Genomic DNA, 27,430 nt, shown 5'->3' with positions numbered 1-27,430 from the left:
GCATAATAGCAACAGAGCACCCCGCCGAAGCAGCTTTCTTCAAGTAGTGCGTCAGTATCCACGATTGCCATCCAGTGTAGCCATTTTGATGGACCACATTACAGATTTTGAAAAGATTCATTGATAGATTGCAGATGTATAAATGCAATCCAGATTAAACATCTGCTTCCTTGTATATGTTTAAGAGTGTCCTGTTCTTGATGATTGTCTTGGTTTTAATGTTTTTTCGAGTATAGGTTCACGGATGGGTAAACAATAATCCTAAGAAAAAAAAAATCTGTCACGTGTTGCTTTTATTTCTCCCAGTGTTGTTACAAGTCAAATTTATCACCTTGGATGAATGTCAAAATTCATGCTTGTTAAAGTGTGTGCTGAAGAGAAAGCCACCTTGTATATAAGAGCAGCTATCCTGTCATATCTATATCATGAGTTTCCCCCTCTCCCCCATTTCCAGAAAAGGGTGAATTTAAGAATGGGATAGGGTTGGGCTGACTTCTTAACGAAAACTGTATTTCAAAACCTTAAACATGTAGCTGAACTCAATTGAAAAATTGATACATTTTCTGACTTAAGGCTTTTCTTTTAAGTTGAAGATTTCTTCCCAATTTGGTCACTCCCCAGCTGTTACAGTTATATAGAAGGAACTCATTAAAAAGACAAATTCTTTCTGAGCTATTCTTTCTGAAAGCACGCCAGGCTATGCAGCTACGTTGTACTACTACTTACTTGAATCTAACGCCAGGAAATGGTAATTATGCAATCCTTACTTACACATTCTTATTAGAAGTGTTCTTCTGGTTTTATTCTGGCTCCAAAAAAGCCCCACTAAATTTTAGACATCTGTGAATACTATTGGATGGTCTTGTTTCTGGTGAGTTACTCCATGATTATGACTAAATGGACTGTGGCTGTTTTTGAGAGTTGTAGTCTGAGTCTTAACTTCAGCCTCACGTAACCAGTCTGTTACACATAGGGCAAGTCTGTAGTCATCCAGTCTCATTCATTATCCCTCCTCAGGTGCTCTCCAGTCTCCCTAGTGTGCCATTTCTCTCTGCATTCAACTCTCAACTTCTCTCATGTGGACTCTTCCTAATGGCCTACAACCCAATGTCCTTATAATCACTACCTTCCATAAGATGGCCAAAGATAATTTTCTAAAACCTACGTCAAATCACACCATTTCTCTTTAGTCAAAACTCTCGATGGTTCCGTGGTGCCTTCAAGATTGACACCAAATTTCTTAACTTGGATTTAAGGCCCTTCACAGCCTGACCTTGACTCAGCCTCCAGCCTGGTGTCCTACCACTTTTCACCTTATAAGCAGACATAGAACACCTCACTGTTTCCCAACACGGTTTGCTTTCTCCCACTTCTGTTTTTGCCCAAGCTGTTTTTATGGTTGAAATGCCTTCCTCAAGCTCCCACCAGGTATCCCCCAGGTATACTTCTGTTAAGCATTAATTGCCCTGCTTTATATCACTTCCTCTGTGAAATTTGCCCTGACTGATCAGTTACTCCATCTCAGCACTTGGAGAGCACTTGGAACATTGACTCCTTACACTGTATTATTGTCTGTCAATCTGAATTCTTCAAGTATTGGAATGACTATAGTCCATGTTAGAGACTCTTTTCAGCAGATAGGATAAATTACAGGCCCGTGAATAATTGTGAATATGAAGTATGTAATACACAGACATAATTGTTAAGGAGTCCAGGTTCCAGAAAGGAGACTCCAGGTGCATGACAGTGGTAATCAAGAGCATGGACTTTGGAGCTAGACTGATTGGGTTTGAATCCCAGCTCTGTTATTTAGTGGGATTTACCTCTTTGGGATGTCATTTCCTTCTCTATGAACTAGAGATAATCAGAGTAAAGACCTCCTAGGACTTTTGCGAGGGTTAAGTGATTTTGAAATGTGTAAGAGTGCTCAGAATGAGAACAGGCATCTAATAACCAATAGTTATGTAGTGCCTCCTCCTTCTAGGGGGCAGATTTAAGGTAGCAGTTACCCCGGTTTGGGTACTTTCGTTTTGTCAGGTATTAGGGTTATATGTGATGAGCTTTGCCTCTAGAATTTGACAGGTCCTAAGAAGAATTCTAGAAAACCTTTCCTTCATAAGCCTGCGCTATTCCAGACCAAATTTTAGAGAAGTCATAAAAGGAAGAGAGAGTACTTTGTCAAGTAGAGATGAAGAGATATAATCAGAAACAGTTTCTGAGTATTTATGTTCTAAAACGTACTGAAAATGTGGAAACTCTTGTAATGGTGATGAAGGGGTTTCAAATAACTAATTATTTTTCATTTATTTCATTTCCGTCGTGAAATCTGTTTTGAGACTTTCCATGTTCAAAACCCCAGAAATTTAGTAATGGGGCCCACAGTCCTTGTGAATTAGCCCTTTTTGTTGCATATAGTGATTTGTACTATTGTGTTAGCTTTTATCTTTTAAGTACTTACATGCAGCAGAGTTAAGAGTCTTGTGGCTACCATAATTTCAAACTGTCAACTTTGGTCAGTTTCAGATTTCAAATGTGAACTAGCATGAAGCCCAGACTGTTGGACTACTCTGTAGTGTGTGCCTGTGTGTGTATTTGCAAGTGGGGATTGGTGGGTAGAAATGAAATGGTATTTATGAAAGAATTAAGATTGTCTTTGAAAGAGCATTGAGTTGACCAAAGTCACTTGCTTATATATCAACCTTGTGAAATGTGTGATATAATACTGTTTCACGTTGCTTTTATTCCTGGAATATTCTTACCCGGCACTTTGTCTAATAAATACTGACTCATCTCTCAAAAGTCAGGTCACATGTCACCACCTCTGAGGAGTCTTCCACATCCCCTTGGTAGAACCTGACAGTACCTTCCTTATTCCTTGACCATACTTTCTGTCAGAAAACCCAGCACACTTTATTGCATGTATCTTCATGCACGTATCTTCTTCCTCCCCTAGGCAGGAAGTCAGGAAATCTTACTTGCTTCCTGTCCGTATCTCTAGGACCTGGTACTGTGTATGGGTATTTGTATTCCAAATATTTGCTATATAATAATAAATGATTGTTTGAATAACGTTCCCACTGTGATCTTGGGCTCAGAATTTGAATGAGGTAGGACAAACCAAAACCCACATTTATTGAATCCTATCTTACCTAGCAGAGGCTTTTAAGGTTCTTGTATTTGAATGTATTTCAAACAGGATGCCTCTTTAGTAACATCTAATTTTAGAAGTGTAAACTGTAAATTGTTGAGAGCATCATTTTTATCAGAGAACTCTTCCAACCTCCCAGATACTTCTCATCTCTAGAGCTCTAAACCGCTGGTAAATTGAGTGTTTCTAAATTTCTAAAATATATCTGTTATAATAAACAGATTTAATGGCAGCTAAAATCTTTGCATTATTCATGTATCACTTCTTTCTTTTTTAAAATTTTACTTATTTATTTTGAGAGAGAGTGAGTGAGCGTGACTGGCGGGAGGGGCTTAGAGAGAGGGAGAGTGAGAATCCCAAGTGGGCTCTGAGCTATCAGCAGAGACCCCAACACAGGGTTCGATCTGATGACCTGTGAGATCATGACCTGAGCCAAAATCAAGAGTCGGATGCTTAATTGACTGAGCCCACCCAGGTGCGCCCCATCTTAACAATAATCCCCCCTACAATTTTAAGTGCCCCCCCTTTTTTTGTGTACATTTGGCCCAAAGAAAAGTAGAAGGCAAGTATCCCCATGTTATATGAGGTCTGGCTTTGTAAAGGTCACGTTGGGCAAAGGCTGTAGTTTTTCAGCCTATTTTTTTTTTTTCATCTTTAAAACAGGAAGTATAGTAATTTTGTAGAACTGGCAGGAGAAGTGGGCATGATATATACACAACACCTGGATTAGTCTGGTTCGATAAAGGTTATCTGATGTAGCATGAGGAGAATGGAGCAAAGAGAAGATTTTCCTGTTTCCATGTAATTGATGATGTCTGGTATTGTATTAAGTCCTAGAATATAGATAAGTTTTTAATGTGGATAAAGAGCCTAGAGTCAAGTGATAAAAACTATTCTAACCTCTCTCCCCAGTTTCCCATCACAAGGCAGATAGAACAGCTGTGTGTTCTTTCACTACCCTCCAGACAAGCCATGGGTTTCTCTCTAAGACTCTGATGACCATAACATCTAGGGCACTTTCGAGAGTGAAATGGGCACCATGATAACACAGAAATCATGAGCAGACCAGGATGTCTTGGGCAGGCTGGCACATGAGACTCCCCTACCTAAGAGCCTGTGACCCAACAACATGAATCTTTGGCTCCACTGCTGCAAATGGAAAGTGAGGTGGGAGAGAGGCTTTAGCTTCATTTGGTGTGGAGGGCTACCACTGCAAAGGTGTAGCTGTGTGAGTGTTTGTAACTGTGGAGACAGAATCCTAATCAAGTAGGGACCAAGAATGAGACTCTCCTTTGTAGTCAGCAAAGCAGCAAGCTGAGAATTGTCAGAACAGCTTAAGCTCCAGGGGTAGATGAACTTGGGTTTGAATGTTGGCTTGTCCATTCACTGTCTACTTGCAGTTAGGCAAGTTTATTTCACTCTTCTATCTGAAACTAATGTTATTCTGCTTTCAAAGTTCAGTTCACTCATAAGAAGTTGATAATCGTTATAATACATAAGATTACTGGCAGGATCGTTGAGCATCTGTATTTCTAGCACAGGTTGTGCAATGTATTAGCTGCTTTCCAGTCTCCTTCCACTGGTCACTTTACCCCCTCCAGAGAGCAGATGACCATTGGTATATGAGGAACATAATGAAGGCTGAATCAGAAGAGACTTACATAGGTCAATTAGATACTTTAAATTATATACATAATTCTTTTTTTTTAATGTTTATTTGGGGGGGGAGAGAGAGAGAGAGAGCGAGAGAGAGAGAGAGAGAGAGAGAGAGAGAGAGAGAGAGAATATCCCAAGCAGGCTCCACACTATGAGTGAGAGCCAGATGCGGGGCTTGAACTCTTATAAGCTGCTTTATTTTTTTTAATTTTTTTTAACGTTTATTTATTTTTGAGACAGAGAGAGACAGAGCAGGAACAGGGGAGGAGCAGAGAGAGAGGGAGACACAGAATCTGAAACAGGCTCCAGGCTCCGAGCCGTCAGCACAGAGCCCGACGCGGGGCTTGAACTCACGGACCGTGAGATCATGACCTGAGCCGAAGTCGGACGCTCAACCGACCAAGCCACCCAGGTGCCCCAGGGCTTGAACTCTTAAAAGGTGAGATCATGTCCTGAGCCGAAACCAAGAGTCGGCCACTTAACTGACTGAGCCACCAGGTGCCCCTAAATTATATACATAATTCTTATGTTTATTGGGCACAGATGGTAAGCTTTTGACAGAAATGACTGATACTACATTTATACCAACTTTAATCATTTCTTCCATTCCTTTCATTTTCTATATCAAAAATAAATATTGATTCTCTGGTAAATTCCGGTCTCCTTTGGCCCATTTGGTCTCACGGTTTCCTATGAAAGTTAAACAAGAAGACATGTAGGCTGTTAGCACAGTGCTTGGTAGTAACAAGTGCTCAGTTAATGCTATGTTTTTTCTTCTAAATCCCCTTAATATCGCCCAATCATTTTTCAGCACCATCTTTCACTGGAAGTTTCCTCTGTGCTGGGTACTCCACTGGACATTGGCAGTGGGTGTAATCCCTAGCATTCTTAGCTCAGTCTAGTGGGAAAGACAGATCTGTAAATAAATGTATTCCATCAATTCTAAGAGGCACACATTTTCACATCTTAACATCTTAACGTCTCTGAAATTGGGATGCATCTTAGAGTCGATGGTAGATCATTTATGGCCATTTTCTCCCCTAGTGGTACTGAAAGATAATAGTCTTACAATCAGTGGCTTCTTAGATGCAATGATATCCAACAGGTTACCGCAGTAAGAAGTCTGCTTTCTTTGTATACGGGAAAATGGACTTTGGGAATCTCAGAAGAAATAACAGATTATCAGGAGCATGTTCTGAAGAGAGATTTAAGCTGATCCTGTGTTCAAATTTGTTACACATCTTTTGTTCTCTTCAACTACAATCCCTCTCCATGTTGCTGGGTTATTATTAAGGCTCCTGTGTGAGGCCCCTCTTCCTTCTCAGGGGGCTGGCGGGCACCCAATTGTGTGTCTTTACCGTCCTGAAAGAATGTAGGGTCCTAAGATTATGGTCAGTGTAATGCTAGGAATGATTGGCGTGGAAGCTCAGGTGAAGAGCTCACTGAGGGTAGCTTCTGAACCCCTCACAATCTGGAAGACTTTGCGGGTGGCAGCAAAGTTAGAAAGCAGCATGCAAATGGATGTAAAGGATTCAAACCCTCTTCGTGACTTCCAGTGCTCTAGAATAATGTCCAGACTCCTTAACATGCCCTGTAAGGCCCCTCATGATTTGGCCCCTGCCACCTTGTCCAACCTCATCTTCTTGCGTTCTCTTTCCCTGCTGCCTCTGCTTCAACATGCTAGGCTGACTTCAGTTCTTTGAACGTGCCCAGGTTCTTGTTCAGTGGCTCCTGCTCATGCTTTTACTTTTTTTTTTTTTGCCTTACCTCTCCCTGTTCCTCTTCCAATCTTTGGTGAACACCTCCTTGTTCCTAACATCCCAGCTGAGAATGCCACTTCCTGAGATGCCTTTCGTGACCCTTCCATCTAATTTCAGGCCCTGTCATTCTGTCGGAGAGCACTCTCTTCTGTCATAGCTCCTGCCACGGTCACCTTCTACCTTTGCGAGGCATCCATCTCTCCAACCAGATCACGAGCTCTGCACAGACGGGGCCTTTAACACATTGGTTTGAAAAGATTATCTTGCTTAGGGAAAAATAACCCTCTTCATCTTCTAAGATGACTGAAATATTTCTTCTAAAATACATCTTCTAAAAATATTCCTCTTCTAAGATGACTGAAATGCTCTTGATTCCAGGGGCTCCCTTGTGTCTCCTTTCTTGTTTGTTAACATTGGAGAAGCTTTTAAGGAGTTGGAAGCTTTTCTTCACGGATTTATTTCAAAATTCAACAACCATGGCAAATAAGTTGAATCTAAGTCACACAAATGGATCGTCTGTCCCCCAGCGAGTAATAGTGGTGCCCTGAGTTCTTTTCTTGTTTCAATGGGGTGAAAGAGCTGAATGAGTGGTGGGGTTCCAGGAACCTAGATGATGCATCTGGATTTTCAACATGTTAAGCTTGAGGTACTTAGGGGACATGGGGCAGTAATGTCCAAAAGGTGGGGCGCCTGGGTGGCTCGGTCAGTTGGGTGGCCCACTACAGCTCAGGTCATGATCTCGCGGTCTGTGGGTTTGAGCCCCGCGTTGGGCTCTGTGCTAACAGCTCAGAGCCTGGAGCCTGCTTTCGATTCTGTGTTTCTCTCTCTCTGCCCTTTCCCTGCTTGCTCTCTCTTTCTCTCTCAAAATAATAAACATTAAAAAAAAATTTTTTTTTTAATTAAAAAAAAGAGAAAAAGAAATGTCCAAAAGGCAGTTGGAATAGAGCCTGGTGCTAGATGTAGTCTAGGAAGTGAAGATTTGAATCGGACTCTTTTACAAAGCAATGATAATTGGAATTAAAGTGTAAATAGACTATGAATGGAGGAGAGTGCAGAGTTAGAAGAAAGAAGATAATATCCTGGAAAACACACTTACAGGGAAGAAGTTGAAAGAAGGGCCAGAAATTAAGTAGTGAGAAGGCCCTGGTACATTCTACATCTAATAGCACGTTGGGTCCGTAACATGTTGTTCACATGAGTGGCGAGTAAAGCGCTAGAAAAGACTTTTCTTTTAATACTGCTTTTTGTGATACTGTAAACAAAATAATTCTCAAATTGAAGAGCTGTCCATGATCCGGAGAACATCAGTCTATCTGTTAAGAAAACCCTGAACCTTACCTGTAGTAATAGTGAACTGTTAATTTAAGAAGTTGTTTCTCTGAGGGGTTTGTGCCAAAAAACAGTTGTGAATTTTGAATAGTGAAATATGGTTGGTTTGTAATTCTTTGTTTTTTATTTTTGACAATTTTTTAAAGTTTATTTTGTTTAGAGAAAGAGCATGAGCAGGGGAGGGCAGAGAGAGAGAGAGAAAGAGAGAGATTCAGAAGCAGAGCCCGATGTGGGGCTTAAGCCCATGAACCATGAGATCATGACCTGAGCTGAAACCAAGAGTCGGACACTTAAGTGATTGAGCCACCCAGGTGCCCCTGTTTCTGTTTTTGTATTTTAAATAATTTTCTAAAAAGAGAGCATGTTGGAATGCAGTAGATATTTGGCCATTTAGCAATAACCATGTGTGAATTGTTGGCTCACCATAGAGCCAATACGATTGGCATGGCCATTTGACCTTTCAGAAATTTCTGGATTGGGGGCTGGCACACTACAGCCACCTGGCCAAGTACTGCCTCGGGGTGGCTCTTATGTGTGTCCTTTGAGCTAAGGTGGTTTTTACTTTTATGAAGAGGGTTTTTTTTTTTTAATTTTTAATTTAATTTTTATTTTAGAGAGAGAGTGCAAGGCAGGGAGAGAGGCAGAGGGAAAGAGAGAATCTTGAGCAGACTCCAAGCTCAGCATGGAGCCCGATGTGGGGCTCAATCTCATGACTGAGATTGTGACCGGAGCCTAATTCAAGAGTCAGTCACTCAACCGACTGATCCACCCCAGGTGCTCCTATGAAGAGTTATTTAAACAAACAAACAAACAAAAAGCCCTAGAAGAATCTTTGATGGAGTCCATAAATGCCCTGCAAAGCCTTCAAATATTTACTATCTGGCCCTTTAGAGAAAAAGTTTGCCAACTCCTTCTTTACTTGGTAAGTTGTAAGTGAAATGAACCAAAAATTCCTTAGGAAAACCTCAAATTGATGATTGTTGTTCCAGAATGTCTTGCATGTCATAAAGCTTTTCTTTTAAATAGTGACTTAGCTGTTGAATTACGAGAACATGTTTTCGTTGGTCAATCAATCAACACTTGACTGATGGATAACTGCCTTGTGTGACTTGGTAGTGTGGTCAGAGGGTGGAGGCTTTCAAGATTGTATGGTATCTTCTAGAATTGATCTGAAAAGTGTTTAAATCTATTCAGATACTGTTGTTGTGTTTACAGTTTATCCCAGCCTCAGGTAAACACTGGCATCCACATATTAGAGCAAGATATGTAAAGTAAAATAAAACATATATGTGGAATTATTTTCTTTGTTTACATTTTGCTGGCCCTCTGAAGAGCTGTCTCTAGCTTCAAAAGAAAGAAATCCTTGAGTATTAGATTTTGGAGAATTATTTAAGTTGCAAACTTTTTTTTATTTCAATACTGTTTCATATCACCTGCCTTCTGTCTGTATAGTGGGATGTCATTGATCTGTTCTGAGTATAAATTTCCTCAGTTCTCGAGTCCTCCTGATACCATTTTATTAGGATCTGCAAGTTGTGGGAAATAAAAGTTGATTTGAAACCGTTCTGTAATTGGAGATGACTGTTCAGTGAGGCCCTGTCTAATCAATTGCTAAATAATTCTCTCTCAAAAGCAGATTTGATATTTACATTTTGATCTTCATAGTCTGTTCCCAGTGTTTGTTGATGGCGTCTGACATCTCCTGCCACTGGATAAATAAAGCCTATTATTTCCTTTTCAACGTTTTAAGCGATTACTCTCGTACAAGAGCTGAGAAGCAGAAGGTTAGATATATTATCAAACTATGATCCTGCCTATCCAAAGAAGCTGGGAACCTTGATTAATATGCCTTGTTAACTGATGATTTCAGTTCCATACTGGTAGTGCTAGAATAATTTGTATAAACCAAGCAGTACAGATTCCTTATTTTAGCACTAAGACTTACAAAGGCTTCTTTTAGCAGCCTTTAATTTTGTACTTATGTATGTGACATAGCCTGTGGCTGTGATAGCTACTGTGAATCTCCAGTTGTTTGGGGATGAAAGGAGGAGGCAGCTGGAAACTCGGTAGCTACATCTAGCTGTCTACCTAGAGAAGGCCTTGATTTCAAGTTTATCTAAACAAGCTCGACTAATCCCAACTATCTAGGGGGATCCACTGTCAAAACAAGCAGCGTGGCCCTGAGGCAAACACAGCTATACAGAAATGAAGGCTGGGGCTTCCAATACTCCGATGACTGCATACTGGAGGCTTTTTTTCCCCCCTGAAAGAGGGTAAGAGAGGTAGAATTTGCATAATGCCTTTTCATTGGAAACTTTTGGAAAGCTGACAGACCTCCAGCTTATAGATCTGCAGCCACAATACAGAGTCTATAGGAGAATCCTTGAATGACCTAACCATATTGAAAGAAAATATAAAAGCGTCCAAGTATAGCCAAGTGAGAGAGGGAAAGAGGCTGATGCATTGTCTAACATCTGCTGTACTTCTCGTTAGTTTTGTTCTTTGCTATTCTGTGTGGACTTTGGAGAAGCCTAAGACAGCCTAACACGAATCCTATAATCTTCCTTCTGAATATTTATGTAGTGTGCCAGCTTCTAAGCTGTCCTTTGCGTTTCCCTACTTCCCCCTCATTTTCATGCTCTCAAATGAGGCCAACATTTCAAAAGCTAAATAAATGTTTGTGAATGTTTATAAAAGATTTGCATAAATTTGTCCTTGTCTGACAGAGATCACTTTTTTCTTATGCCAGTTCTGAAAAAAATTTTTTTAAGGTTTTGGTGCTTGTCTGGACAACAAAGTCCTGCATCCCAGAACAATGATTGCTGATTAAGTGGGTATGCAATTGTGACTGAATAGGCTTTCAAGATACTGGGTAAAAAGGCCTATCATCTGAAGGCCGAATCATAGCATTTAGAAAATGTTATCAGAAGTACACATTTAAATCTATTTTTTTGGTACCGTGTCATTAGGTAAGACAAAGAGTGCTTACAAGTTTAAAAGTATAACTGCCCACCGGTTTTAAAAATTCTTCTGTATACATTTTAATAATCAGGATGTTTCAGTAACTCAGAATATCACCCGTCTTTCCTACGGTTGGACACATTTAAAAATAATTTTTAGACCTGGAGGCACTCTTTGGAAACTGTAAGCCTACCAGTTGTGCGTGTTTAACACGGTTACTGGGGTGGTGATCAGAGGAAATCGGACACTCCTTCAAGACATCTGAATGCACAATCATACCTTGAGAAAATATAAACTACACGAAATATGTGTTAGGGCTTAATTATAGGACACACACACGCACACACACAGCCCAGACACTTGTGCCGCCGACGTGTTTTGCTGAATTCATTTATCTTTTAAAATTAGAATAGATTTTGTGGGGTGGCAGGGGATGTTGTGGGTAGAGGTGCTAATTCAGTTCAGAGATATTCAAAGATTGGCAGGAGAGAGAGGTAACAGCCAGTTCTGTTAGTCCTTTGGTTGTATTGGTTTAGAGGCTTAAGTTGTCATTAAGGCACAAACTAGAGCCACTTCTCTGACACAGTTTTTATCACATCTGCTAGGCTTGTGTCCCAAGAGGAGACGTGGAGAGCAGTGAATTCAGCATGGGCCCATTATCGACTGCTTTTTCGTGTGTTGTAAAAGGAGTGAGACCTCAGGGAGGCTTGGAGCCTCCTCCCGTGTAATGTCCAAGTCAGATTTGAAGGACTGGTGGCAGGAAAGCTTTGGCCTTTGGGTGTGAATTCTTAGAAATAGAGGCACAATTAAGTTTAAAAAATTCAAGGACTTTGAGCTTGATAATGAAAGATTTTTTTTTCTAGACTAATGTGAGTAGAAAAGTTGCCCATCTGTGCACATTTTTGTGTGCATTTAAAATATTTAAAAGCTGACAGCTTTTAATATGCTTACAAAATACTATTTCTATCAGTGCTCTTTTTTTTTTTTTTTTTTTTTTTTTTTTTTTTTAATAGCATCTTCCTGAGGGCCAGTTACTTCTTCAGTGAAATCACGTTTGCAGTTTTACTGTTGGGACTCTATTCCTTTGGTAGGTGTTGACTTGTATTCCCTCCTCGCCCATTTTCCCCATTCTTTCTTCCTTTTAGGTATATTGATAACATAAACGTTCAGATGACAGGACTTAAAATGTTTAAGGAAATGAAACAAGGCAAAATATTTTATAGTAATAATGTTAGGGCCAACCAGTGCCACCAAATGCTAACTGTAAGAGATTCTAACCAAATCATTTGTCCATCTTCTAAGTATTTGAAACAAGTGTCAAGAAGTTTATTGGTGTTTAATACTGACCTTAAAAATGTAGCTCTCTCATTTTCACCTCTCTGCTATAAGCTTTTACGTTAATAAAATGAAATGTTAGAACAGAGGATTTTACATAACACTGTAATTTGGGAACGACTTTAAGTAATTTTTTTGAAGAAAAAGAGGGATAGAAAGAGAAATTTTGTTAGTTTTTTTTTTTTTTTTAAATAAGATCCAGTATTTTTACTTTTGGACTTCACTTCCTGAAGCTCTGTACTTAAAAGTAGTTCTAGAAGAGAGGTGGTTCTTCTGCTGTTGTTAGCATTCCACCGATGTACTTACTATCCATGATAATTTAGATATAAAATTTATATGATACATGTTACAGAATATAATGAATTTCTGTACTCTTTTGTAATTTTATCTTTGCATGACAACAGCGAATGTGTATATTAGGTATTGCACAAATTAGCATGATAACATAGGTAGAACTCAAAATTAACATTTATATTTAAAAAAAGAGTAAGGTAGGAGTAAACATTGAAATATACCAAAGAAAGGAAGCAGATTCTGTAGCATTGGAGCAGCCCTGTTAGAAATTTGACCTGGCTTTTATGTTTGGGTTGAAAGGCCTTTCTATAAAATCCCTTATGCAAAGATTTTTCTCACTGAATAACATTTTTTTTAAAGTTTGGTTGTAAGTGTAATATGGATCTTGGATTTAATTTGACATTTACAGAGAAAGAAAAAAATTGCATTTCCTCTTTTCATATTTAGAAATTTCTGATCAACATTCTTGAACTTGGTGCTAATTAGGCCTCTAAAAACTTGTTACCATTCTGCTTTACCCTTCTCAGTCGTACGCATTAAAACCTCTGGTAGCTTTTACTTGGAGTCCCTGGTTTTAACCTGAAATGGTTTAAAATCGAAATTTTGTTAGCTTTTTGCGTGTTTGGATTTTGTGTGTGTTCTGTTTTTAACTTTCAACTTGAGTTTTAAGATCATCAATCAAAGGCTTTTCTTTCAAGTCAGTGCCACTCATCTCAATTGCAGGACTTGGACGGTCAGCATTTCCCTCATGCTACTAAAAACAAAAAATTAAACATTGAAATAGAGTATTTTAGGAATTTAAGCTCCACTGATCTTTTCATCACAGTCTACATTTTGAAATGAACAAATAAATTGGATATAAAAAAACTCAGGAAACGTTCTCCCACTCTGTTTCCCTGTCTGTCCCTCCTTAACTCTTTTTGGACAAAGGTAAATTATCGACCGCTGTATGAGCTTTCAGCAAGCTACAAGAGGGGCTGATTATAGCTCTCCGTGTTTTAAAATATACATTCATTTACTCAAGCTGTCTGCTTCCTTTATTTGAATGTTTGCCTGCACACATTTCCTTTTTCCTTTTGAACTATTGAAAATGTGTCTCATCTCCCAGCATTCTATAACCCCAGTGGACATTATAGTCAGCCTGCACTTTTGTCTTTCAGATGGCATTTATTTGTGGGGTGTGTATGTCTGTGTCTGACTGTCGGTGGTTTTCATCTGCTGAATACAACTAATTTTTGTTTATGGGTTTCAGTGAAGCAATGAAAACAAAGTATTGACATCCAAATTGATGGCCGTTGCAGGATCTCGTACATCTCCCCACCCACACCCCAAATTCAGAGTGAACTGGTTAGCCTCATTATTCATAATCTCAGTTGACTGCATCAAATGTAGTCTTCGAAGTTTTGCTTCCAGATAGAATTCTATGATGAATAATATTATAAATTAAAAACTTTACCGTTTTTTTTTACATTTATTTATTTTTGAGAGACAGAGACAGAGCATGAGCAGGGGAGGGGCGGAGAGAGAGAGGGGGAGACACAGAACCCGAAGCAGGCTCCAGGCTCCGAGCTGTCAGCACAGAGCCCAGCGCGGGGCTCGAACCCACGAACCGTGAGATCATGACCTGAGCCGAAGTCGGACGCTTAACCGACTGAGCCACCCAGGCGCCCCGTAAACTTTACTAGGTTTTTAAGAGCACATCTCAGTTTCAGCGAAAATTCAATTTACTTTATCCAGATTGGAGCAAGTCCCCTCGATGGGCCTTCTCACCAGATGAGAATTCACACTGGGGGAAACGAATCCAAAGGAGACTGATGTGAATCTCGAGTTCTTTTCTGATTTCCATTTGCAAGTGAAACCAGTGTTAGGTGTGTTGATTTCGTGTTTGGTTCATACTCTGAGGCTTGGTATCTCCTTGTGGGCAGAGCTTTGTAGCTGTTGTTTCTCTCCTATACTGTGCAATCTGCTGTTTGATATATGCATAACTGAAGGTTTGTGCAACTGTCCTCCATGCATCTCCCCACCCCCTCTGCTCTGCTTTCCTCCCACATGAAGTATCGTTGATTTTGTTAGGAAGAAAAGCCCTTTCAGAAATTGCCTATTTCATAAATTGTCTGGTGACACAAGGGGTTGAATGCTGCATTCTTGTCTCATTTATTTTGAAAACTTTGCTACTGAACTCACCTTAATCAATGAGCTCGGTGTTGTCTCCAATAAGTTATGTGTTGGATATATTGATTGGGAAGGATTTTAGAAAACCCGTCTGGGGTTTATAATGTCAGCAGTGTTTTGATTATGAAAAGAGTTGGAACCTGGGGACGTGGAACCAGGTGGCGAATGTCCTAAAGCCAGCGGTGACATGGTGGACTGGTTCTCTCCTGGGATCTAGTTCATGCCCTGCACTTTAACTGTGGTGACTGGCTACTATAGATGCACTTTTTTTTGCTCATTAAAATGTTAAGAAATCAAACTGTACATAAAAAGATTTGTGAAAATATAAACTTGGGAATTGATCTGGAGAGCTGGCACGATTTTCCCCACCCCCTGCCTTAGCAATGAGGTCATTTACATTTCATCAGCCGTACTACATCTTGAAGATCTGATTTATGTGGCAGTAGTTGAGGTTGTACTGAGGCTGGTTGTCTGAAAGAGCTTGTGTAGGCAAGAGGAAAAGGGGAGAAAACAGGAAGATTACCATTTACAAAGAAAGTTCCCCAGCCAAAGACACAGAGAGGGCAAAAAGGGGTTGCTAACTGCCTAGTGACTTTGGCCAGTAGAGTTAACATTGAAAGACACTCTGCCATAAATATAATGCTCAAAATATATTTATATCAGGGTTTTGAAGTCCCCTCTATTAGGGAGTGGTACTTTTCCTATCCAGGTAATTGTGTTTTTTCCTTTGGAAAAGGACGATACGGTAGTTAGATGTGTATATATAGGGAGAAATCAGTATTAAGAAAACTGGTCTATTTCAGCAGTTTTTACGTATAAGATACATTGCTTGTTTCCCCCTTCCCAAACTAAGACGTGGATTTTTCAGTTCTGATTGAGATAATGTGTGAATATGCCTAACACAGAGTAGATGCTCATTTTTGTTTTCTCCTCTGACAGCACACCACTGTCTTGTTTGACTTAAATTGGAATATCAAGCTCTTGTAATATCACAAACATGAAGAAACATATTGTAATGCACAAACATGTGCCTACATTTGCCTATATTCCCTTCCCTCCTCCCCTTCTCCTGCCCTATTGCTTAATTAGACTTATCACTGCTTTCTTGGGTAAAAGGAAAGCTCTTGGGAGGTGGGTTATACCCAGCCCACATTGGGTATTTTGATATTTGTTCTAATATTATCTGACAGACAAGTTCACGGTTGGTTATTACTCTTGACATTAGAAAGTGGTAAGTAGTTTCTATATTGTAGTGAGTAATAAGTTGGGCATATTAGATTCCTTTGACTCTGCTGTAGAGCACAATGCTTCCTCGGAGCCATGGGGGTCCTTTCTTTCAAAAATCTTGAGGCCTTTTGGCAGCTCCACTCCAGCATAGAGTAGAGAAGCACTTCTGCACCTGTCACTTCTGAGGGGAGAGGATAACTGTCTTTGTAGCTGATGTTGGCAGTGAGTGAGCACCGGGTACTGAGTTTTAAAGGATGCTCAGTACATATACTGAAGTCAGGAGATGCTTTGTGGTATCTGGAACTTGACGGGAAAGGAATTTGCAAGGATTTCTTTTTTGCATGTAAATCGTAAGAGTTTTGTATACGTGGGTTAGAGTATGTTTTAGAATTAAGACGGCAGACGTTGAATGTTTTCTGTGACCGTTTTCCCAATATTTGCCTGATACTGACATTATGCACTAAGAAATGGCTAATTTTTTTCTGATTCTCAATTAGCTTTTGCAATTCATTTAAACATGACTGGTTTTAAAACAATATGTATGGACTTCTGAATGCCACATTATGGAATTAACTGATGTGTCAGCGATGCCTCATAGAACATGCTGAAGTATTCTTATCCACTCTTTTTCATTTTTTAGTTTCCTCTGCCTTCACTCTTTCATGACATGCCTTAACAGTACTGCAATATACACAGTAGCAGTCCAAGATGATATTAAAAAATAGGATATGCTCAATTGAATTATGTAGGCGGAACATGCCTGGCAGAGCAAGTCAGTGTGCTTTCTGCTTCATTGAGTGGGTTATTAGATTGATGTGGTTTATTTCTTGAATGATAGAACTGGTTTTAAAAATAAATGAAGCGAGAAGCATCAATTCAGTTAGCATTGATAATTCATTATTATTGGTTAGAAAAGTGCTACATTTGTAAACTGATCTATAATTTATCACTTGGATTAGGATTTGCAATGGGCAGGTTTGTTTTAATTTGAACCAGCTTCTCAATGGCCGAACAATGTGTTCTTCATTTTGTCTTGAGGTTGGGATTTTAAATAGTTAAAAAGGAAATCAAATGCATGAGAGGAATACTTTTTTAAAATTTATAACATTGGTCTGTGAACTTATGATAAGCACCAACTGTGGGCTGTCCAAGTCTGCAGTTAAATTAAGTCAAGCTAGAGAAAATTTTATGAAGGAAGTAATAATTAATTACTTGTATATGTGTTTAGCTATGTGTATATATGCCATATATGTGGAAATGTGTCTCTTGGGAAAAGACACACACACACACACACACACACACACACACACACACACACACACACACACACACTGTATTGTGTCTTATGTAGTGGTGGTCTTAATGTCAGAAGCCTCTCCTTTATGCATCTTCGCAATGTTGCTCTGCTTATTATTCTCTTTTTTGTACACTTCCCTTAAATATTATGTTTGGTTTTATGTACACGTTTGTAAAAAGGTATCTAATCTGGTACTTTGCTTCGGATTTTCACAAATTACAAGCAGGTAAGTGTGCCCATCTATAATGACATTTAACTGAAAATAGTGCATACTTAAAATTGCTGGTGTTGTGATTACAAAATAAATCTATGCCAGAGATGGCAGCTTCTTTATAAAGTAAGTAAATGAAGTTTTAAACTCTAAAAAATGTAGTTGACAATGTTCAGGGACAATTACCGTCAAGTTGGCTTTCTCTTCTGCTTGCGATTTGGCCTATTGATGTAGGGAAGCGTTGTCTAATCCCGGCCCCCTCTGTTCCTAGGTAACAGGCAAAAACGGTGCCAGCAACAGCGGCCCTGCCAGGCCAAACCCATGTGGCTCGGTGTTATTCACTCTGATCCATATGGTCAGGCTGGAGATGGTCCCTGGAGGGGTGTTAACACTCAGCAACCCAACCGCCTCCCTCCCTTCAGAGCTTTCCTGCACGGCTCCTGCTGCTCGCCCATGTGTGATTCTTGATTAATTTTTCATTTTTAATGAAGTTTGATCATGTTTATTATTTCTCATGATTGACTGCCTGTACTCCTCCCATGTAATTGATAAAGCCCATATTTCTTCATCTGTCTCCTCTTTCTTTAGGGTAAAGTTGCTAGATTGTGTGCCGTGGTTAATGCTAGATTTATTGGTCCCATTAGATGTATAAATTATCTCTCTTTCTCTCCACAGGAAGTTCTACAGACTTTGACCAAGTTTTGTTTCCCCTTCTATGTGGACAGGTAGTGTCAGATTTTCAAACTTTACTAGAAAAAAAAGTGTCAATAAACCTGCTATGGAAAATAAAAACCACACCATTCTTAACATTCTGTCTGTTTAACCAAGATTTAAAACATCTATGTTTGAAGGAGAGTTGCAATATTCTCCTTTCCTGGGGATTTTATTGACACTATCAAAAAGTTTAAAGCTTAGAGCTTTGCATTGGTCAGTCTGTGAGATGTTTTTCACCCGGCATTAAATTTTTGATTTTGGTTATCAGTCTCAAACCATGATTAAGAATGGTTGGTATTTATTCCAATGCTATTTAATTTTACTTAAATATGAATATATTTAACTTAAGCAAGCAATGTTGCATTATTCCATGGCCTTATGAATATTATATAGACTTTGTTTTTCCTTGATTCAACTTAAAATTTAAATGATCACAGGCCTATCTTGTTTAAAGGTGTTCAGCTATTTAAAAGACATGTTGCTAAATAGCATCTTGCATTTTAGGTGGCTAAGAATGGCATCTATGGGCAAATAAGCATTTTCTATAGCTTTCTAGACTAAAAACAAACAAAACCATCTGAATATTACCTTAGATTTTGCGTTCTGGTAAGCTGTTGGAAAGGTATCAATATAAGAACTCCAAGATAATTAAAATAGTCCGAGGGTTAAGAAAAAAACAAAACAAAACACTAGTTAATGGTAACAATTTTGGAAGAACTTTTTTTTAACTGTATAAAAACTATACTTGACTAACAATATTAATAAAATGTCGAAGCAGTCTTCTTCATCTTATTTTCAAGAAATGTCTCCTGTGTGTTTCATTAAAGTTTAAGCATTATTTTTGCAACCTACCTTATGCCTTCAAAAGCCCACTTTTAGTGACAGGGCTTTTAGAAAATATCATTATAAGTTATAGCTGCCATAATGTGTTCTAAGGAAACTACACAATGGCCCATCTTCAGGAAGGTTCTGTCTTGTATTTTAGTGTGCCCAAACCAGGCAGGTCTGAAGGGTTTTGGTGGTTTAGAGAGCACGTGGGGAGTGTGCTGTTTGGTCTTTTCTACACTTGGTAGGAGGGGCGTTCCGCTTTGTTTGGCAGCAACCTGAAAATGGTGTGAGATGAGAATTGGTAGCCAAAGGAGTTTAAAAGAGTATTAAAAGGAAAAAGAGTACTAAAAAGCAGCACTGGAATGTTGCCAACTACTTATAATCACTATTTTCCCTGGTTCTAACATGTTATTTTTAAGCCAATCAGCCATTGTAGTATTTCCAGACTTGGGCCTTTTTAAATCCTGGTACCCATGTTGTTTTAGCAGTGGATTCATGCTCAAAACAGAATAGCCTTAGTTTTAAGAGGGTCAGTCTTTGTAATGAGAGTCCTCTTGTCTCTTCTTTATCCTGTTCCTTCTTAAAATAGCAAGGAGGTAGGGTTTTCTTGAGAGACGTTTAATGCAAACTTCACATTTATATGTATGAATTAGCGATGCATGAAATTTCCTCCAGTCGCCTATAAAATGTATTACAAATTATGGCAAGGGCATATTTATATAAATTAATAAAGCTGAGATGTTTTTATTTAAGTTTTTTTTTATTTTGTTTTTTAAGTTTTTAAAGTTTTTTTTTTTTTTTTTTTTTTTTTTTTTTGAAGTAGTCTCTACACCCAACATGGGGCTTGAACTCATGACCCTGAGATCAAGAGTTGCACGCTTTGGTGACTGAACCAGCCAGGTCTGGAGCCCTAAAGCTGAAATGTTTTAAAATGTGGTTAGGAATCTAACAAAGAAAAATGAGAGAGCACGTTTTTACATGACTTCTTGTAGTGGTGATCAGTTTGGGAGAGGTATTCCTTAACTGACTTTAAAATCGAACTTGGGAAGAAATGCACAATGTGATTAGATCCCCTCTTTTCCTCTCATGGCAACCACACCCCTCTACTTCCCTACCTGTCTCGGTGATTACATTCTTGAGAGAAAGCAAAGTCTTTAAATAGTTCTAAAGGTTTTTTGTTTTGGTTACCAATCCCCTGATACCTTTTTTTCTGTTGTTAGAAAAATATTTTTCTTCTAAAATGCTTCTCTTTAGATCACTCTCCCCTAATCATGTTTCTCATATTTTTAAACAGAATGATTTGGGACAGACATGTCCCTTTATGGATCTGTTTTAACCCTTGCCTTGTATAATGGTTCTTCTTTTTTTAATGTTTGTTTATTTATTTTGAGAGAGAGAGCGAGAAAGCATGAGTGGGGGAGGGGCAGAGAGAGGGAGAGAAAGAATCCCAAGTAGGCTCCACACTGTCAGCCCAGAGCCCAATGCAGGCTCCGTCTCATGAACTGTTAGATCATGGCCTGAGCCAAAATGAAGAGTTGGACATTCAGTCGACTGAGCCACCCATGTGCCCCTATAATGGTTCTTTCTTACATTTCATTATGTTCCACACTCTGTAAGTGTTGATAACTTTTATTGATATAAAAAAAAAAAAAACCTCACTTTATTTTGGGGACTGTATTTTTTTCTCTTCTCTTTCCCCACTTGTAACCTTTGCATACTTTAATGCCGAAGAGATAATAATGATGGAGTGTACTTACAATAAACACAAAGGTTTTAATGTTAATATTTTTTTTATTACTTTGCAGTTGGCCCTGTCGAATGGATATGCCCAGATTCTGAGGCCCACAACCCCCCCCACCCCCAATGTATTTATGATATCGTTTGCTTTAGAAAATATGTCAGCATGAGAGATGAGTAATGCCCTAGGTGATTACGTTCAAAAAAGAAAGCTTCCTAATCTTTTTAGTATTTGTAGTTTCTACCCCAAGGAACAGTAATACAACTTTCCGACACTTCTAGTCTATATCAAGAGTGGGATTTTCACAGTCATCATCAAATCACCCGTTAACATTGACATCTTACTGTCTTTTGTGTTGTTTTAAGATTTTTCTTTCTGAAACTAGGACTTATGAAAAATAATAATGCCAGTGGCTCTTCAAAAGAAAGTGCTTTCTCATGTGTTACCTCACTTTATCCTCCTATCCTAAGAGATGAGAACGGGTGCTATTATCCTCATTTGAACAAACTCTAAGCTGCAGAGAAATTAGGATTTGCCCACAGCCCCCTTAGGCTGCTAGCACAACGTAGATGTCCATCTCCCAAATGAATACATTTTTCTAGAACATGTTGTGGGAGCATCAGTCACCAAACAGAGCAGAAAGGAAGGAAATTTGTATTTGAGCCCTTAATTGACTCTAGTCTGCGTGCTGGACACGTCCACACTGGTACTTCATTTGTTTCTTCTAAAAGATGGATGATGGTGGTATCTCTTTTACAAAAGAGCAAAGGAAGTCTCCAAATGTGTAGCCCTCTGTCGGGCGGCACGGAAATGGTATTGGACTTGGCGTCCCGCCCACCATGTGTTTCTCAGTGTAGTTCAGGAAGTATTACAAGCACACATTAAAGAGTATCTCTCCAAATGGACAGTGAGGTTAGAGAAGACTGAGATGGTCAGAGAAAACTTCTCACGGTGGGGGAGACGTGAGTTGAGTCTGCAAGGACAGTAAGAAGGGGGTAAGTGGAAGGGAGAGCCTCCCTCCCCATCTGTGCTGAAGAGCAAAGCAGAGGAGAAACCACGAGTGAGCTTAGAGCTTGCTCAGCCAGAGCAGATGGAGCCTGTTGGGGAGAGGGTGACGTGTACCGTGATAGCTTGGGCTCTGGCTACAGGAGGCCTTGAAAGTGTGTGGGAGCAAGATGAAATTCATCTGGTTCAGACGTCCCATTTTACAGAAGGAAAACCAGGATTTGCAGAGGTGAAATGATTTGCTTATGGTCACAACGAAGTAATCACAGCTGGGAAAGAAACATACTCTTACTCCTAGTGCAGAGTTATTTCCACCCTATGCTGTACTTGAGGCTCTTGGTGGAAAGGAGTCTTGACTTGACCTGTTGAATGGCTCAGTCGGTTAAACGTCGGGCTTCGGCTCAGGTCATGATCTCGCGGTTTGTGAGTTCGAGCCCCATGTCAGGCTCTGTGCTGACAGCTCAGAGCCTGGAGCCTGTTTCGGATTCTGTGTCTCCCCCTCTCTCTTTCTCTCTCAAAAATAAACATTAAAAAAAAATTTTTTTTTAAAAAAGGGAAGAAAAAAGATTTATGTGCCATTTCATACCGTGGTGCTACTTGCTTGCCCTTGGTAGCTGGCAACCTGCTTCAATCGGAGCACTCAGGAGACTCGCTGGAGGATGGAAAAGCTCTTCCTTCCTTCCAGGTTTGTGCTTCTCTTTCAGAACCCAGCAAGTCAGCTACCGTTCGATTGCCCTATAAATCATCCTGTACCCCAGTACACACAGATGACATGAGCACAGGATGAAATGACATGATCTTTTAAGGGTCAGGGGAAGGTGCAGTTTGTTGGTTTAGGATGTAACCAGGGACGCAGATGAGATTCACACGCTGTTTGCTGTTTTGTTATGTATCTGTTGTGTGCCAGGCAGTGTGCTGTGTTCTCCTGCACTAAAGGTTTAAACATTTGACAGCTTACCATCACCATAATGCCAAATATGAGGAAACGGGCTCAGAGAGCTTCAAAACCTTGCCCGAGGTCCCACTCCTAGTAAGTGGTAGAGCAGCTCTCGGAACCCACATTTATCTGACTTCCAATTCCACCTTACTTTTTCTCTATCACACCACCTCCATTAGATCCATCACACCAGAAATAAAGTAACCAGGGGCACCTGGGTGGCTCAGTCGGTTAAGTGTCTGACTCTTGGTTTTGGCTCAGGTCACAATCTTATAGTTTGTGGATTCGAGCTCCGCATCAGACTCTCTGCTGACAGCACGGGGCCTGCTTGGGATACTGTCTCCCTCTTTTTCTGCCCCTCCCCTGTGTGCACGCGTGCACGCGTCCTCTCTCTGTCTCTCAAAAATAAACATTACAAAAATTAAAAAGAAATAAAGAAATACCAAAAAAAAAAAAAACCCATCAAAGTTTCTTTCAAAGCAATGTATATTTGTTGTAGAAAAGCAGAAAATTCTAAAATCGGAAGAGAACGAAACCTAAGGCAGAAAATGAAACTAATGTGCATGATTAGTGTGTCAGTCTCTGCCTGCCCAGACCTTGGCCCTTATTCTGCGTCTACACATTCATCATATTCTGCTTTGTGAAACCGGATTCGTTTGGCCCACTTTCATCCCTGTCTGTCGTCTTTGGTTTTGTCCCGTGACTTTTCTTACCAAGGTCATCTGCAACCTCTGTTTTGCTCCTCGCGCCTTGTGGTCACTGTCCACGGCATTTGATAACAGTGAAGCAGCGGGGCTTTAGTGGGCAGATCATTGGGGGTAGCAACCTGGAGGACCTAGGTTTTATTTTTTGTTCTGCCACTGACTTGGTCCCTGATGTGTGGCAAGTGACGTTTCCCCTAAGGGTCTTAGTTTTCTTCATGGGTAAAATGAGGGGACTGGATTAGATCTCTCCTGTTCCTTCTGGTTTTGATACTGTTTTGATTTTCCAGTTTCGGATTCAGTTTTGCTTTGTCAGGTTCATGTAGGCGAAGGAGTGGAGAGCTCTCTCTAAATTATCTGGTGAGTTTCTCGAGCAGATAGGTATTGCCCTGTATCTGGCAGTGTGTAACCTACTCTAGGTCCCCAGACATTTTGGGTCAATGCCACTCTTGCCACTTGGATCTTTGAGCTTGGAATGTGAGAAACTTGAGTCTTAGGCAGATGAAAGGTTTATGGAAGGAAGCTTTGAGGCTCATGTAACTTAAGGTTGAGATGTGGTAGTATGATAAAACTTGATCCCTGCCCAATGTCCTGTATGCACAGAAGGAAAGGAAAAGCAGCACTAGGGGGGCCCGGCAGTGGTGCTTGACAGGTAATTGTTAGTGAGCCATATTAAATTGAAGATGACAGAACGTTAGGTTCCATGTCTCGAATTTTATAATTTCATAACGGTTATTTTCACTTTGTATCTACTGTATGCTAGTTTACTTTGCATACATTGTTTCTACTCCCCAAAACCACTCTGCAAAGTATTTTCATTTTGTAGGTGAGGGTCAGAGAGGTACAAACTTGCCTGCCCTCCCAGAGCTAATGACCAGCATATCTGGGATTCGAATCCAAAGGCCTGTTTCTTCCCGCTCCTGCATCATGAATCTCTGCCTCTGTTGAATCATCACGAGCAGCTTAAAAACCAGTTCTGCTATTTCTCTATCCTCTTGTTCCCGTTCATTGTCCTTCTTGGAAGAGTTAGCTACACACTCCAGCTTACCCCTCAGCCCTCTTCAGTCTTTCTTCTGCCTCTGTCATTCACCTCGAGCTTTTCTTATCAAGGGCATCTGCAACCTGTATATCGCTCACTTCAATTTTTCTGTCCCATCTTGATTCATGGGTACAGTTGACCATTCCTTCCTGCCTGTTCTCCACTTTTCCTTTGATGGTCTTTTATCTATGGGTAATCTCGTCCTGATCCTCTTTTGTTTCTCTGAATGCTCTCGCTAAGTGACCTTGTATTTTACTGTGACATTAAATACATCTGGGTGTAGATGACATCAATTTATAGCTCCAACCCAAACCTTCCCTCTGATTTCCTAGGTAGTATGTTCAACCACGTACTTGACATTTCTATCTCAGGGTTTCTCAGACTTACCATGTCCTGAATGGAACTCTTAGCTCTCCCCGCAAACTGGTGTTTTGTATCATGAAAGAGTAATTTGCTGTCTTTTCACTCTCCGTACATCTGCAAGCCTGTCATTATGCACACCAGCTGGCTGTAATTTGGAACTCTCCACCCGGACCCCACCTTCACTCTTCCCACCATGAGTTAAGCCTCTACCTTGTCTCACCTGGACTAGTCCAGTAGCCTCCTGATTATTTTCTCTGCCTCTACTTCTGCCTTCTCCTAAACTATTCTCCACGTAACATTTACAATTGGATTAGACTGTTATTCCCTTGATGAAAACCTGTCAGTGGCTTTCCATCACCTTTACAAAACAAAAAAAACAAAAAAAACAAAACCAAATTTTTACCATAACCGATGAGGCTTTCTGTATGATCTGGCTTTTGCTTTTATCTAGCAACTTCCTATCATGCCACTTTCCCTTTAGCTCCTGTATCTTAGCTGCACTGGTGTTCTTTGAGATCCTTGAACATGCCTAGCTCTTTCCCACCTGAGAATCTTTGCCCTGCTCATTCCTCTGCCTGAAACACCCGGTCCCCTGTTTCTGAAGTCGTTGCTCCGGCTCGTCTTTTGTCATCTTTGAGAAGCTGTCTCTAACCTCCTTGTCTGAATAGGGCTTTGCCTTTTCTTGCATTTTCTTCCCTCCTTGTTCTTGCTTTGGTTTCACAGAACACTGGTACAAGCTGTATGCTTTGTGGTACACTTGTTTATTATTCTTTTCCCGCTAGCTGGGAATCTCTGTAGCAGGACAGATGGTGAGCACTTCTTACGGGATAGTAGTCTAGTAGTTGCTCTCGTAAGATGGACAGCTAAACTGAAAGTGAGATAATACGGAAAATCCCATCTCTCCCTGGAAGTTTGAAATCACCCTGTCTGTTGACATGCTTCCTGTCATGTATACACTGAACCTGTAAATAACTTCGAGATTAAGCAAAATGCTGCTGGAGGAGCCTTGAATGGTTCACAGGCATTTCCAAGTCAGCCTGAATGTTAACATCTGGTTTGAATATTTGTTGCTTTTCTCCCTTGTTTTCCATATTCATCTCGGCTTGGGAAGTGCAGTGAAGGGTGGTGTTGGCCCTGGTCTCCTGGGCTTATTTCTGGAAATACTCAAATTTGGTTTCCCTTGCTCAGTGGGCAGTGGGTCTGTTTGAGAAGACAACTATCTGGATCCCTCACATACCTGATTTCCTTCAGTGGAGTTGAACGCTGGAGGTGAGGGAAGGGTTTCATTGTGTTTAGTGGAGGCTGGCAGGATGGAGAGGGCTTTGAAGCAGAATGGGGCGTGGAATTTCGTTTTAGTCCTGATACCTTGAGAAAACAAAACCAACAAGACAAAAAGACCATGTGCCTCATTTTTCCCATCTTATAAAGCAAGAGACTCGAGCCAGATGGTTTCTGCAGTTCCTCCCCGTTTTAATCATTGTGAAATCTCTGATCCCTGTTAAAAAGTTCTGGATTCTGATACTGGAGGTAGACACAAACCCTGCAGCGTCTAGCGAAGCAGACCCTTTCCCCAAAGTCATTTTTATGGAGAAAGAGTGAACACTCTCCCACAGTACAGCAGCAAGCGGAGAGGGAATGACAAGATTCCTCAGAGATTGAGAACCCTTCAACTTAACCTCTGAGCACCCTTGCCTAACTTTTAGTTTATTGCAGATTGTCCAAGGAGAAGAGATTTGAGAGTTTGCTGCTTTAGGACCCCTTTTGCTTGTTTGTTTAAGTGGCTTGTACTTTATTAGTGTTTAAATGTTTTTTTTTTATCTTTTTTTATTTTTGAGAGACAGTGTACACGATTGGGGGAGGGGCGGAGAGGGGGAGACACAGAATCTGAAGCAGAATCTGAGCTATGAGCACAGAGCCTGATGAAGGGCTCAAACCCACAAACCACGAGATCATGACCTGAGCTGAAGCTGGATGCCTAACTGAATGAGCTACTACTACCCAGGCACCCCTACCCTGTTAGGATTTAAAAACGGTGAATCAACTGAGAATAACAAATGTTGTCTCCTAAGCTGTGTCCCTTTACTCGTTTACATTACTGTAAGCATGAGCAGCTCCCTTGGTCTCCCAAAGGACTGTCCTTTACTGAAAAGATGCAACTGAGAAGAGGGAAAGGCAGGCTTCCTTTCTCCACTCGTAAGGATTACAAAAATGAGTCCGTCAGGAAGATGCTGAGCAAATGCATGATTTTAATATGAATTTTTGTTTTCCTTCCGACGGTAACTTGACAGCTTGCGTCTCTCTTATTAATTGTTTTTATTATGGACTGGCCTTTATGGTAAATGCTTACCTCACTTATTCCCAAAACCTCCTTTGGGTTGAGCAGTGGTCTCTCATTGTTATTCCAGGTAAAGAAACTGAGGTGCTTAGAGGTTAAGTAACTTGCTAAATGAAGGCCCCGTTAGCAAGTGATTGAGTTGGGATTTGAACCAAGTAAATGAGTAATGAATCTTTCTTTGAGCCTAGGATGTCGCTAAAAGCATTTTCAGCATTTTTAATGGTGGTGAAAAGATAAATAGGGAAATTAATGACACTCACTTCACAAACCAAGTTGTGTTCATTCTGTGTCCTTTTCCTAAGGATCCCGGGTGTTTTCTTTTCATTCAGTCCTATCAATACCCCTTCCTTCTCAGATGCCTCATTTTAAACATTCTAGAA

General features: G+C 40.2%; 1 protein-coding gene and 1 long non-coding RNA gene across 2 annotated transcripts in view; one reads left to right on the top strand and one right to left on the bottom strand.

The window, feature by feature from the left end:
• Window positions 1–27,430, top strand: part of DENND1A (DENN domain containing 1A) — a 509,944-nt gene that overhangs the window by 136,620 nt on the left and 345,894 nt on the right. Inside the window, 1 exon segment of the mRNA XM_053908275.1 lies at window positions 18,066–18,115. Coding sequence (XP_053764250.1) covers window positions 18,066–18,115 — 50 coding nt within the window.
• LOC109250197 (uncharacterized) lies at window positions 170–27,430 on the bottom strand. The gene is made up of 3 exons (XR_002072921.2): window positions 27,311–27,430; window positions 25,953–26,080; window positions 170–261 (listed from the first exon to the last, which is right to left on the bottom strand). It is a non-coding gene; the product is annotated as an uncharacterized LOC109250197 (long non-coding RNA).

Source organism: Panthera pardus, unplaced genomic scaffold, assembly GCF_024362965.1.
Source record: "Panthera pardus isolate Hobbes unplaced genomic scaffold, ASM2436296v1 HiC_scaffold_20, whole genome shotgun sequence".
Taxonomy (NCBI): domain Eukaryota; kingdom Metazoa; phylum Chordata; class Mammalia; order Carnivora; family Felidae; genus Panthera; species Panthera pardus.
The sequence above is the reverse complement of the archived record's forward strand: the minus strand, read 5'-3'. Positions and strand labels throughout refer to the sequence as shown.